We start from the raw sequence: 14329 nt of genomic DNA, 5'->3' as shown, positions 1-14329 counted from the left end.
AATAACACACAGATATTCTCAACTTGCAAATCCATACAAATACACCTTGAAATACATAAATCTATAAAAAAAGCTGAGGCAGAAGTACCGCCTGGTGTCCTGGTCAATAAATCATACTTTCATTTATTACCTTTATTGCTTGAGAATAAAGATTACTTGTAGATTTATCCGCCCTGGAGGTAAAGGTTCAATGTGACTGTAAAGTCTACAATAAACCCACACACATACCATCACTGTTGAGATGTTTGTGTGTGATTTCTGACATTGTGATCAATCCAAGATAACTTGATCTGCATACATTTTGTTTTGGGTGTCATTTTTTATAGCATGAAAGATGAAAGAAATTTCTGCCTTTATCCAATACAATATTTTAATTAAATTCAATACGGCTAATTGCACAACATTAATTGCAAATATCGTTTGCAGCTGCCAAGTAACTTGTACCGTAAATGAGACACAAAGGTTTGTGCCAATTGAGTACATTGCAGTGACTGTTGTATACGTAGTCTGCCTCACGTGAATAGTTCATCCACACAAATAAGCACCAGGCTTCTGATTTGCCACTAAGGGAGTTAAAGGATTAATTTGATTTCACAGGTGACACAAAGGTAAGAAATGAATGTATTGTGTATGCATTGTGTATTGCAGGATGTGCAACTGTTTCTGAAAGTTGTTACTCAACCAAGGTCTCAATTCAACCTTCCCTGGGTAAATAAAGATAACATGAAGGCACTGAGTACATACGCAGTAAGAAGAAATTCAGAAGTCAGATAAATAGAAAGTAACACGAGAGACAATTGTCAAGAGTTTTATGTTGTTTAACACAAAGGAACAATTGTGATCAGTACATAAAGTGTCCAACACCCACACACAGACTTGTGTATAGCCATTTATAGCAGCACTGCTGGTAAACTGGACACGAGTCAGAGACCGAAGCAGAGTCATCTGGAGTGAGTAGCTCTTTCTAATTTAACATTTATTTGCTCAAGACTTCACGCAAGATAATGAGACATGTGACAACACAATCACTATGTTCACACCTTAATGACTAACATAGCCTGTCTGCTGCTTGGTGCTGGGCAGTTGCTATTGGTTTAATTTATGGAGCTACTGTCCAGAACAATCACGAAAGTTGAATCAATACTATAAAGCGGAAAGCCAAAACTGAAACAATTACACTTACACGTCACTGGAAATGAACCTTTTTGGAGCAGTTAATGGGCTCTGCAAGTGTTTTGGTCCGTGGACGTATTGAAATTTCAAAGAACAAAAGAGTGGAACGAATTGAAATTTTGAACATCTCACACTTGAGTAGAGAATGATTGAAAATGCTTGAAATTCATCCACTCCAGTATTATGGAGCAGTGCCCATCACACAATATAAAGCCAGGCTTAAAGTCGTGATTTATGGAATAACATCACAGTCACCACCCCCACCTGGTCCACAACCCAACCTTGCAGAATTTGACTTTTTGAGTGTTTACCTGACACCTGTTGTGTTTTTATTGTTTTTATTTTTATTATTTGTTACTCATAAAACAGTTGCCAGGAGGAGAAGAGGTTCAGATCCTGAAGTGTTGTTAGAGAGGAGCTGAAAAACGACACTGAGGTAGATTTGGCTATTAAATGGCAAATATATTTTCTGATGGATATCAACACCTCAGATAAAACATTTGAAAATGTTTTTAAAAACTTTTAAAATGTATTAAACACTTGACAAAATGCTTTGCTGTTTAATATGTCATAATGTCTTATTTCAAACCTAAATTGTTGTACAGCTTTTACAGGCAACTTGAGACTCACATTCCAATGTCCAATTAAACAACTGAACCTTACCCCATTGCACTTCCTTCTTTTTTATGACAATGGCCATGCATACGACTGTGCTTATGTCTGTTGCCAAGGCCATGTCTGTGTCCATGGTGATCATGTCCAGGACAATAGCTATCTCCATATCTACAGTCAGGCCCTAAAGTACAACCTCCATGCGCTCCACAAACTGGAGCAACAGGATTGTCTACAGAATCAAATCAAATCAAATCAGATTTATTTGTGTAGCGCCAAATCCAAGGCACTTTATATAGAGAGCAGGTCTAGACCAAACTCTTTATAAAATTATTTAAAGAGACCCAACAGATCCCCCGATGAGCAAGCACTTGGCGACAGTGGCAAGGAAAAACTTCCTTTAAGAGGCAGAAACCTCAGGCAGAACCAGGCTTGAGGGGGGGGGGGGCAGACATCTGCCTCAACTGGTAGGGTTGAGAGTGGGAGACTACTTGAATTCCATAGAAATGTATGGAGTTCATGAAGATATGGGAGCAGCAGGCGTAGCAGGAACATGGGATGGCGATTAGTCACCACCTGCAGGATGAGAACGGGGGGTGGAAGAGAGAGAAAGAGAGAGAGAGCAAGAGAGGCATGGTGGGATATATTGCAGGGTAAGAATGAGACCAAGAGAGGGGGACAGAAGAACCACAAACCTGAGGAGGGCAGGGTTGGGGGTTGGGGTGTTGTGTTGGCCCTAATTATTTTCATTTGCAGTTTCTATCAACATGATGTCCATTTGGACTCCTTAGGCTTTATATAAGTTACAAAAGGAAAAAGCCTGAGTGTACAAGGGCGGGGTACGCACAGAGACAAACAGTAACAAACACAATAAGGCAACACATAAGGGACAATGGCCAACAGAGTCAGAGTATCGTTGCACACCATGATTTTTATTGCTGAAATGCAAAAAAGAATATGAATCTGTCTGCTTCTCCTAACCCTGACCATGACAAACATAATCATGCCCTATGAACGTTTTTAGGCCACTAAAGAAGAAGAATGGCACTGTGCAAATCGCTGTCCACTCACACCACAGGTTCACCTGGGATTCTGATCAAAATTATTTGAGTTTTACACAATAAAAAAATAAATCTGGATTATTTGAAACATAAGATGAAAGTTTAAAAACTAAAGAACTGAATAAAATGATGCGAAGGGAAAAAAGTAAAAAGAAGGAATAAGTCAAGTAGTGTAGAGCAAGAGAGGGAGGACAACATATTTGTTTTATCTTTGACGTTTATTACTTGACAACTTGTTTTCTGCAGTACAAATGAATTCCAAGATTGTACTTAAGTATGCCAGACAACACCAAGTTGGAAACTTTTTCAAAATCTTGATTCATTCAGAGTCACTGCTGGTGCAGGAGCTGCTGGAGTGCTATAAGAGGGATGAACACAAGAGACAGGCATTAATTCATTCATTTATGGAGTCCATAAAAAAGAGGTTTTAATTTTAGTTGATTATTTTGTGAAGTTCTGAAAACTCCAGTGAGTTATTCTGTTCTTATTGAAAAAAAAGAAGGAAATTTTGCTGCTTGTAAACCAATTTTCAGATCAGAGAACAGAACAAAAGCGTCACTGGTTTAAAAATCAGGAACATGTTTGGACAGGGATAGAAAAGAGGATCACTTACCTATGATTACTTTTGAAACTTTGAAGGCACTACTCCTTCACACCTCAACTGATTTTTACAAGTCCTAAAGTGAATGCATCTTACTGTGTGAAAGTTGAGTTTGCCTCACTGACCTAATTCTGGAGAAATAACTCTTATAAACACGTTGTGATTGGATGTGACTGCACAAACTTTGGGTCCAATCCACTTTCTGTAGTGAAAGAGCTAAATGATGACATCTTACCCCGTGTGAGTCCTTCCCCTTCTTGTGACAGTTCTTGTGCTTGTGGCCGCTCTTGTGCCTGCACTTGCCCTTGGATCTGCCCTCACCCCCACACCCATGGTCACGGTCATGTCCTTGTCCATGCCCATGGTCAGGCCCATGCTCATTTCTGTGTCTGTCTCCTTGAGGACAGCGTCCTCCTGAAATAAGTAACATAAATTTTCGATGTAAGAAGAAAGAGGTTGAGATTAACCAAAAGAGAAACACATTGCTTACCTCGGCCAGACATGTTCAAGTTGAAACTCAAATCCCTGAAAACCAGCATGAGAGAAATTAATGAATATTAACATTGAAATAAATTAGCATGTCAACTATTGCCAAAAATACCTCCGAAAACATTCAATGTATAAAGATGCAACACTAGTTTGTATTAATGTGCGTGTGAACCACACAGCACATATATGATAAACAAAGCTGCAGAAGAACAGATGATGACCAAAGATTTGGAGGTGACCTTACTCAGTGCTCGATGAAGATCCTCTGGTGCAGCTGCCACCTGCTGCTCCTTTTTATCAGAAGCCACTCCTCGATGTGCAGCAGTTCATGATGGGCTGTGCCAGAACTGCCATCGCAGATTCTTTGCTATGTGACGGTTAGATCTGCACCACACACACAACGTGCATATATGGCCGTGTATCCAAGAAGCGTGCTCCATCTTTACTTGTATTATGAACATTACAACGCTGTTGTCTGCTCCCCTCTGCTAGGTCTCAGCGAAAAACACCAACAACACATCATACAGTCTGTGTCATCTTTTCTGCTCTGCATTGGACATTTGACAAGTCAGGCGTGATTGACATAAATTTAAACATAGGTTCCCATTTACCTCCAAAACAGTCCTGACTCTGGAGTTCTGAACTCCAAAAGACCTTTGAAGGTGAGCTGTGATATTGGATTGAGATCTGGTGAATTTGGAGCCGAGTCAACACCTTGAACTGGCTGTAGTTCCAGCATGGAACGGAACATTATCCTGCTGAAAGAGCCCACTGATATTAAGGAATACTGTTTCCATGTCTAAGAGACATACAAATTTGTATTTATCTGGGAAGCTAAGCTCCTCAGGTGGAGGAGGTTATGTGGTTAATGTGACAGAGGCCAAAAACATCTTTTTTATTAGCGTCAGGGCACATGCAAAACTGAAGACACAGGTTTTACAAGTTCTGTGATCTAATTGGTGTGGCTGTCATTGAATCTGGTAGAATAGACAACTGTAGAGACAGTCAGCTACACAATTAAACACACTTCCAGTTTATTTCATAAAGTTCATACCTTCCTGCATGCCAAATCAACAAACTTTTATCTCAACTTTAGGAATTCAGGTGTGTTCTCAAAAATATTAGTTGTCAGAGGTCAAAAATATATTATTTGTGAACTGATTCCATCCTTACAAAATAAATTAGAGTTTATTGACTGGACAACATCCCATCACATCTTGCATTCCAATCTACTGTTCATATCTGTTTTTTTGGTGCACAGATGACAAAATGTAAAAATGCAGATTCTAAAAATAAGTGGTAGACATCGGGATAAAAAGTTTGAATGTGTTCTGGTTGTTAAATCACCTGGTCTCAGCTACACCTGCAAATCCTGATTGGCACAATGTCTTTTCAGAAAACAAACCGGGGCGTTCATTATGTCAAGACAATAATCATTATAGTAGCATAGAAAAATGTTTTATTCCAAATGCAAAGTTTGAATGACATAAATGCTTCCATACATTTTAGAAATCAGAGCACATTAACTGGGATCTTGGATAGGGGCAGATTATCGGGCAGATTAAGTGAGGAGCAGCTCTGATAGATGAGCTCAGTCCACTTTATTTTAGTCTGATTAAATTTTACTTCTGAGGAATTGAATGCTCCCTTTGTAGGTAAAGAAATAAATGTGTAGCAGGTGCTTGACATGTCACTAACCTACCATATTTTAGGTAGTGTCAGAGCCATTTCTGGTACAGATATTGGTATCAGAGCAACTCCCAGCACGTCCATTGAGATCGAACTATGATGCAGCATTGGCATAAAGTCAAGTCAGGTGAGGGCTGCTTTACCTGACAGCCATGAGGCCTAACAAAGCCCAGCAGGTGTTGTGGATCTGCGCATCGCTGCTTTGGATGTACAGCCGTTGCTCACATGACTCAAAGTCTTCCCCCCAGCCTCCATTTGGCATCTGCCGGTCTAGCAGGAACTGACAAGCTCTCTGCACCTCTGCACGCACCTCCCTGGTAACAAAAGCCAGGGCACATTTGTAGTATGTATTCTTGGAGCTAACAGGTGTCCCGTGTTTCTTGTACGATCATGTCTAAACATTTCAGTAATAAGTGTTTGGATCCACATAGGTATAATCTATCATGATGTCACCTGTTTGGGTGTGTTTAAGACACAGAGACAGAGAAAGTGCACACTGTTAATTATAATTCCACAACTAATACATTCTCTCTTCAACTGTGGAAATGACAATGTTAGATTCTAGGCCTTTGTTACTTAAAAACCACAGTATTGCAACACACCCAACGTGCGGTGGAAAAAGTCTTCCAGTCACAAAGTGTTGGGACTGAAGTGACATTGAATTCCATGTTTATATTTGGTGTGTGTTTTCCTTTTTCATATGCAAATATTTGTAAGTTGAGTCACACTGACATTCCTACCAGGGTTCACACTGCTGAGCAGTACACAGTGTTCACTTAGGCATCAAATCACACACCTTAGTACAACTTTCTTTCTAAAAACATGAAATCGGTACAGTGACTTTTTATTCACCATCGATTTGTGTAATGATGCATTGAACATGATGTGCCAATATGATGTGCCGTACACATGACATCCCCTCACACAGCTTGGCACATACTCACCAAACACTTCAGAGGGGTTGAGGAGCTCCAGGAGTCTCCCTCCTCTCTTAGTTTCATATGTAGCAAATCCACCGTCTGTGTTTCTCATGCTCAGGAGCTACAGCAGAAAACAGAACACGGAGCAACAGCTGGAACAACTTGTCAAGCAACTTTGCAGCACAAATGCTCGGAACTTGTGGCCAAACTTTGGGTTGCAGCCTGAAGGGCTCAGATTTTTCATGATACTAAGATGGGATTCGTCTTTATTTCATATTTCTAATCAAAATTTTCTCGCAAAGGTTTTGTTAGGAAAGAATATAAGCTTGGTCCCCAAAATGGCCAACCATTTGACTGAAAAAGTAATGCTCTCAAACTGCAAGATCAGGTGTTTCATAATGGATAACATTAACATTATATCTATGTGTGGGTACAACACCAAAACAGGAGCACACCAGAATATGAAACTGTGCAGTCGGCCACAATCCAGCCACAATCAATCACAATTAATTATTAGTAATATCAAAGGGAACTTTTACTTATTTCATTAAAATTCAGACCAAATAGGAAAAGCACTCATGTAAATTACAATATCCCTAACTTATTGTGAGTAGTGTATGTGTGATATGTGGCTTCACAAGAACTTTTCGTGAACACCTAATTGAGCCTGATGGGTTTGAAGTTGGAGACTGTTTGACTTACCAGAGGTAATCTGGGATCCTGGACACATGCTCCTGAAAGATTGAAGAAGAGGGGCCATCGACATACCAACGGACCAGCATGTTGATTGTCTTAGAGATCTGTGGAGAAAGGCCAGTACGTCATCTTCATTTACATTAATTCATTCATCTTCTACTGCTTTTCCCTTTCTGGGTCACGGGGGATGATGGAGCCAATCCCAGCTCACAATGGGCAAGGGCAGGGCTCACCTTGGACAGGTTGCCAGTCAAACACAGGGCCAACACACAGAGACAAAGAGAGACCAACAACCACTCATAATAGCAGTGGCATAGTGGTTAGTGCTGTTCACAATAAGAAGGTCATGGGTTCGGTTCCCCTGCCTGGGGCCTTTCTGTGTGGAGTTTACATGTTCTCCCTATGCCTGTGTGGGTTTCCTCCCACCATCCAAAGACATCATGTTTGCCTTAACTGGTGACTCTAAATTATCTGCAGGTCTGAGTGTGAGTGGTTGTTGGTCTCTGTCTGTCTCTGTGTGTTGGCCCTGTGATGGACTGGCGATCTCTCCAGGGTGAAGCCTGCCCTCACCCAGAGTGAGCTGGGATTTGCTCCAGCTACCCCCCCATGCCTCCAAAACAGAAAAAGCGGTATAAGATGAGTGAATAGATTAATTTTCTTGCATACATGTGGCCAAACTGTGTTCAGTCTGATGTTTTCATGTGTCTGCATTTATTACCGGTCCAATGCTGATACACTTTGTGAAGCGGTCATCAGCCTGGATGTGCTCATACAGCTCTTTGACAGCCCTTTTTCTCAGTGCGCTGCTGTGGTGAGCTTCATACACATTCAACACCACTGCAGGGCAACAGGAACAGAGCCACAAAGTTAAGCAAGTGATTCTGGTGGTAACGTTTAATGGGATTAAAAACATGTGTTTCTCATTGCATAAAAATATTCTGTAGCCAGGATAAAATTGTTCAAACTTTTAAAACATGATTTGAAATGTAGTGAATTCTAACTGACACGTCTGTAGGCGGTGGTTTATCACAGTGTTTTGTTCATACTCACTGTAGGCAGCGGTGAGCAATGTGCTATGAGGTGTGTACATGTCACATGCTGCCACATTGTTCCTTTGAGCAGGCCAGTTGATGGTGGCATAGTCTTGGACATAAAGCTCCTACACAACAAACAGCAGCAAGCAAATATAAACTGGTTACATACGTAAAGAAATAAGTCAAGGCAAACACACACATCTAAATTAAGAAGTTGCTCGCCTTTATATTTCAAAGGTGGATTATAATAAAGGAAATTTCATCCTCCTCCACTGATGAAGGGGTAATTAGGGATAAATTAGAGTAAACACCTTAATGAGTGGGGAAATGTGTAACATGACTTCCACAGAAGACATAACTCATAGCTCAGTGAGTGATATTCTATGGAAGTGAACATCCATATCTTGACAGCTAGTGAAAACCGGAGTCTATGGGAAAATGTTCTTGCTTCTCCCTTGATATATTAGCTCAGTATTTTTTTTTTCCTCATGAGTATACAGTCTCAGTCTCCAGTTGCAAAATATCTTCGGTAAACCACGATGTTAATTTTTTGAATGCTGGTCCAATTTAGAGGAAAATAGGTCATAAAACAGGACTGTGCTTTCGGATGTAGATGCTGTGTGACCGTATCACACACAGTGACCTGCCTGACAATCGGGGTACAGGAGGAATGAGTACAGCTCCAATTCCTTCTTCCCCTCCAAATATGGTTTCCTCTAGTTTGTAAAACGGGTAGCCAAAGGGCACACTGAAAAACGAATGGGTAATGAGGACACTGAAATGTCACCTCAGGAAATTCAAACAAAAGATTCGGTTTTGTTTTTCAGAGGATTTATGTCAAAGGCACAATTTATGATCAAAACAGTAAACCTTTGTTTGAATGTAAATGAAACCTCCTTCAGTTCTAGGCTTTTTAAACAGATTATTTGTGTCTGGTGCCCCCTTGTGGGGCAGTTTAGCTCCAGCACCTGTCTGAGGCTGAGGACCAGGGGGTCTTCCTCCGCTGACAGTCTGACAGCATAGCAGTAGCTCATAGGGAGGTAGACCTGGCGGCAGTGACACCACAGAGTGGAGGGGTGGGCTGGCATCCAAGCTGGGAATAACCTGCAACAGGTAACACATCGGAAATCACTCCAAACAATCTTCACACTGCCCCCACAGACAGTCATTGACTGCCTGCTGTTGAAATTACTGCTTAGGACCTGATAGTGACGTGGCAGTCATAAGGTTGGGAAGAGGAGAATATAGTCCTATAGCCTCACCACATTTCTGGCAGAAGTGTGTTCATTCCCTCCCAGCTGTAGACATTTAAAATGGCCAACCAGAATTTACCCCATGACGGAATCCCCGCTGCACCACCTGAACAAAATAAAACACTGAAAATCCACAAGAATGACCTGACAAAAGCTTCCCAGCAGAACATTTTCATCACACAGCTTCCATCAGCTTTTATTCTTCTGTCATCCTGGTGCGATGTATCCACAAGCTAAGAAACACACTACAAACACTGCACACACTACATCGACATGATGTAACCTGATCCCTCAGACCGCACCAACTTCCTCCATTGCTCTGTGATCCAGTTCTGATGCTCATGTTTCCATTGCAGGATCTTTTGGTGGTGGACAGGGGTCACCCTGACTAATCTGCAGCTACGCAGCGCCATCTACAACAAACTGTGATTCAGCGGCCTGGCCCTCTGTTGGATCAGATCACACTGTCAGACTTGCTCCCAACGACCATCAATGACCCTTGATCCCTTGATCCCTTGATCCTTGGACTCTTCTGGTAGAACCTGACCCCTGCAGACCAGGAACATCCAACAGAGCTGCAGTGTTGGAGATGCTCTGACTCAGTGGTCTACATATTATAGTTTGCCGCTCATCCTCACAGTGGACCATTTTTTCTGCTCCAACATCAACATCAGGACTAAATGTTCACCTGCTGCCCACTGATAGCTGCCACGGTAACCATGGTAGCCAATACTATTCATGTCAGTTATGTTATGTTATGGCTGATCAAGGAATTTTACTTATCCCCTGGGGGCAAATAGATTGTCGGCCAGTAGTAAGAAATAGATGTATACAAAACAAATAAATATAGCAACAATTATCAACATAACACAAGATAAAATAAAACAAAGCTACAGTGCATCATTTATAAACTTGATAGCAGCAGGAATGAATGACCTTCTGAGCCTGTTTGTTCTGGACTGTGGCCTTTTGAATCTATGGCCTGATGGTAACAACAATTGAAGCAAATATTCAATCTCTACATATAAAGAAATCACATATTTTCTTACTGTTTCCTGTAACTTATTCCTCCTCACCTTTGCTGTGCAGGTTGTCCCTGGCTCGAACCATATCTGGGTCATCAGGGTCTACTCCCAGGATCCTCAGTGAGGTGTAACTCAGTGCTGTGCCAAAGACAGTAGATTTATCTTCAATGTGCCTGCAAAAGAACAAGACACGCTCACATGGTGCTGCTGCAATCTGTAGAGAGACTGACTCTGTTTAACGTGTCACTCTTCTCCTGTAATTAGTTTGCAGAATTTGGGATGAATTAATAATTTTGAGTTACACTAATATTTTCTGAAATCTATATCACATGTTTTACTGGGGAGGCAGCAGCAGAGCATGACAGACACAAAGATAAGATAACAGGGTGATGCTTATACAGCTGTCAGAAGTCTTCTGAAAGTCACCACTGCTAAAATGACCCCAGGGAGTTTGTTCTGACAAAATCTATGGGTACATTCATAAGCCATATATGAAAACCAAATCACAAAAAAAGCATTCTGCTGACTTACAGGCCCCAACCACCATCAGGAAGCTGAACGGAGCGCAGGTACCTCACCATCTCTCTCTTCCAGGCCTCAGCCAGAGGGATCCGAGCCACATGACATGTGATCAGGAGCCCTGAGACACACACGGATACAGATACACATTATGAACTGCTCAGCTGTGTTCTGTTTATTCTGACCGTTCTCCCCGCACCACATATCAACATAACAAAACACATGAGGCAGAGAAGATGAAACTAATATGTTATGAGATGGATGTCACTCAGGGACCTTTTCCTTTAAATTCATTAATTGATTAACTTTTAATTTATTTGTTACTAAGAGAACAAAACGAGCATTGAAGACCCTAACCCTAACCCTAACCCAGAATTGGGTGCAGTAAGAACCAAATGAAAATGCAAATAATATCATATACACACGAAATTACAGTTATGATTATACTCACTAAAGGCAAGTGATAACAAAAATTGATATGGTGATGGTAACAACAACAACAACAATAATAGAAATAATAATAGTAAAAATAAAAGCAAATAAAAGTAATAATTCCACTGTAGGTGGTCACTAAGTGCAGTCTAACAATATAAGATTTCCATTTCTATGTCAATCAATAATACAAAGTGTGAATGCGATCTATAAATCTGTAAATCTGATTTAATGAAAATAGGACATTCTAGGGAAAGAAATTGTATCACTCAAGAGTGACAAATCCTAAACTTAGGGGCCCTTAATATAGCCACTGCCTAGTTCAAGTATGAAATGGCACGGTGTGGGGAGGGTGGGGTCTTACCTGGCAGCAGGAAGAGAGGCCCACCGTAGTCCCCTGCCCAGTGACCGTCTTCAGCCTGGAGGTGGCGGTAGAAGTGCATACCTTTGAGAGCAGCATCCACAGCTGTGTGGGCAGCAGGGGAGCCACACACAAACTTACTCTGAAGAGAGATGTAGAGTAAAGAACAGTAAATTCTACCCTCCACTTTGATTACCAGCAGTTAATACAAATGAGCTATATTCTATATTCTATTTGTAGTGTATGTTTGCTGTAAAAAGAAAACTACCCACCCATCCATCCAGTGCTGTAGCTGTTCCATACTCCTGCATATAAACACATTGGTGTGTGTTAGAGAAGACACAGATTACACTGTAGATTCAATAGATTTGTATAGTTTGTACAGTTTTCCAATTCAGTACAATCTTACATTTAATCCTTCCATTTCTTTAGTGGAAAGAAAGACAACTTTTCAGTATATTTAAACATCAACAACCTAAACATTGAGCTTTGTCACATTCTGGTGACTCAGTTCACGTTCACGTACCGCTGCATGCACTACCTCTAGCTTATATGAGAGGTGCTGCTGTACCACAGAAACAGCAAAGAGAGTGTGTTGAAGTAAAACTTGGAGTGATCAGTAAACAACTACGGAGACGATGGCCAATCTGCCGACCTGTAGCTGCTGATAATTTCTGCATAATCACTTTTAACCAACTCAACAACAATTAACAGATGAGCAGATTATTAAATATGACATATTGCAACCCAACATGTTTTGATTAGATTTGTCTCAATCACCCACAACACGTATCACTGATTCTGATTGCTCCGGGGCATGTGGTGTTCTGCAGTGACAAAGGTGTCACTGAGCAAATGTGGGAGTCAACAACAACCCAAGGAGACATTTTTTTACTGGCGTTTACCACACACTGACTTCTTTTTCTGAAAAACATGACAACAAACTCAGCAGTAATAATCATAAATTGTCTCTCACAGCAAAGTGACAGACATTTTAGGAAAAGTGGATGAATCAATAATATTTTGTGCTGTAGAAACATAAAATCTTGATGTAATATACAGGGGTGGTCGTAACGAATTACAAATACTCACGTTAATGTCATTAAGTAGATTTTTTTGGGTACTTGTACGTTTATGAGTATTTTTTTTTCCAGCGCTAATTTTACTCATACTTGAATACAAGTTACACCATGTAATCTACTTCACTACTTCTAAAAATAAAAGTCGCTACTGAATACGCCCAACTATTTGAATTAATGGACTTATTCAAATATTCAAACCTTTCATCTGCATCTTTGTAGCCAATAAGGCCGCCCGATCGCTGCAGCTGATATCAGTTTACAAGACTATCAACGTCTAATCTCAAAAAACACATTGCGGCAACTTGTGTCATATTGCTTTCTTATTTTTCGTGTGTGCTCAGGTTATTAGTTTGGACAAAATAAGTCCAAAGATGTTGTCACTGCCATTGGTTAGCCTCATATTAAAATGATAAGAAGCGAGCATCCTTTGGAAAATTGACCGATCGCTAAGCCCCGCCCTCAGACGCCATTAGCCAATCACAGTGCGTACAACCCTGCCCACACACTCGGACATGCTTCGCCTGGACATTTTCGCTCGGGTTTTTTTTAACTTTTCTGCATTTTAAAGGTTTGAGAATGGCTAAACGGTGTGCATGTGGTACAAACAACTCCGACAGAAGTTATCCTGAGAGGCTGGGCGACGGGGTGTACCTTTTTTTTTTTTTTTAACCCTTTTCCAAACCACATCTCAACAAAGAAAAGTGTCTCCTGTGGATTGACACAGGACAACTCAACGTGAAAAAGATAAAACGAAGATGTCTATATCTGTCCCAAAGTAAGTGAACATCGTATTTGAGCGAACATCTTGTCGTTTTGCTGGAAAGAAATATCACGTCATTAGCCGCTAAGTCACCGTTAACGTTGCAGCATATGTTTGAGCTACATCACCATTTCACATTTGCGTCACCTGACCTAACCGTGATGACGTTGCCACCTAGCGTGGGCTGCGATTGGCTCCAGCATCCCACGTGACCTCTTCTTCTTAGCTCCGAGTCCACGCCTGTTGACTTGTTTATCATTTTTATGAGTAAATAAATACCATGCTTTGTTGCTAAAATTTTCTTGTGTATATGCTACAGTTTAACTGGTTGATCGATCAATGATAATTATGTAGACCTATAGCCTATTTTATTGGCATGTCGTGCAAGAGATAACAGATAGTGTGCAGTGAATGGATCATTGACTCTCGTATAAATCATGCCCTTACTTGGAACCAACCCAGGGCATAAACTAATTCCCAACCCAGTTTCCCAAAGGGCGGCCAGGATGAGCGTTTGTCATGTGAGTGTATGTTCTTAAAATGGTAAACTTGTGTTCAACGAGTTCGTGAATTATGAAAAATACAGACACTATCCGGTGGGTGTTTCCGAGGAGCAGAAATA

At 40.9% G+C, this 14329-nt stretch overlaps 2 protein-coding genes across 2 annotated transcripts; both read right to left on the bottom strand.

Moving 5' to 3' along the window:
* Positions 1-3035: 3035 nt before the first annotated feature.
* On the bottom strand, positions 3036-3967 carry LOC115061525 (metal tolerance protein 1-like). The gene is made up of 3 exons (XM_029529895.1): positions 3938-3967; positions 3683-3861; positions 3036-3204 (listed from the first exon to the last, which is right to left on the bottom strand). The coding sequence occupies exons 1-3, from the start codon at positions 3948-3950 to the stop codon at positions 3166-3168; spliced, it is 231 nt and encodes a 76-aa protein (XP_029385755.1). The 5' UTR covers positions 3951-3967; the 3' UTR covers positions 3036-3165.
* A 1834-nt stretch (positions 3968-5801) lies between these two features.
* Positions 5802-12988, bottom strand: LOC115061522 (lanosterol synthase-like). Its single transcript, XM_029529891.1, has 12 exons — positions 12275-12988; positions 12138-12170; positions 11869-12007; positions 11085-11193; positions 10605-10726; positions 9538-9634; positions 9244-9379; positions 8292-8400; positions 7960-8078; positions 7248-7345; positions 6570-6666; positions 5802-5939 (listed from the first exon to the last, which is right to left on the bottom strand). The coding sequence occupies exons 1-11, from the start codon at positions 12287-12289 to the stop codon at positions 6660-6662; spliced, it is 984 nt and encodes a 327-aa protein (XP_029385751.1). The 5' UTR covers positions 12290-12988; the 3' UTR covers positions 5802-5939; positions 6570-6659.
* Between the last annotated feature and the right edge of the window lie 1341 nt (positions 12989-14329).

This window comes from Echeneis naucrates, chromosome 21 (genome assembly GCF_900963305.1).
Source record: "Echeneis naucrates chromosome 21, fEcheNa1.1, whole genome shotgun sequence".
Taxonomy (NCBI): domain Eukaryota; kingdom Metazoa; phylum Chordata; class Actinopteri; order Carangiformes; family Echeneidae; genus Echeneis; species Echeneis naucrates.
Note: the sequence above shows the minus strand (reverse complement) of the source record. Positions and strands in the feature narration are given on the sequence as shown.

Coding starts and splice junctions, on each gene's coding strand:
- LOC115061525 (XM_029529895.1), bottom strand. Junction 3,205..3,682: donor AGGGGAAGGACTCACACGGG/GTAAGATGTCAT, acceptor TCCCTCTTATAG/CACTCCAGCAGCTCCTGCAC.
- LOC115061522 (XM_029529891.1), bottom strand. Junction 11,194..11,868: donor GCCTCTCTTCCTGCTGCCAG/GTAAGACCCCAC, acceptor TGTGTGTCTCAG/GGCTCCTGATCACATGTCAT. Junction 10,727..11,084: donor CCTGATGGTGGTTGGGGCCT/GTAAGTCAGCAG, acceptor GTTCTTTTGCAG/GCACATTGAAGATAAATCTA.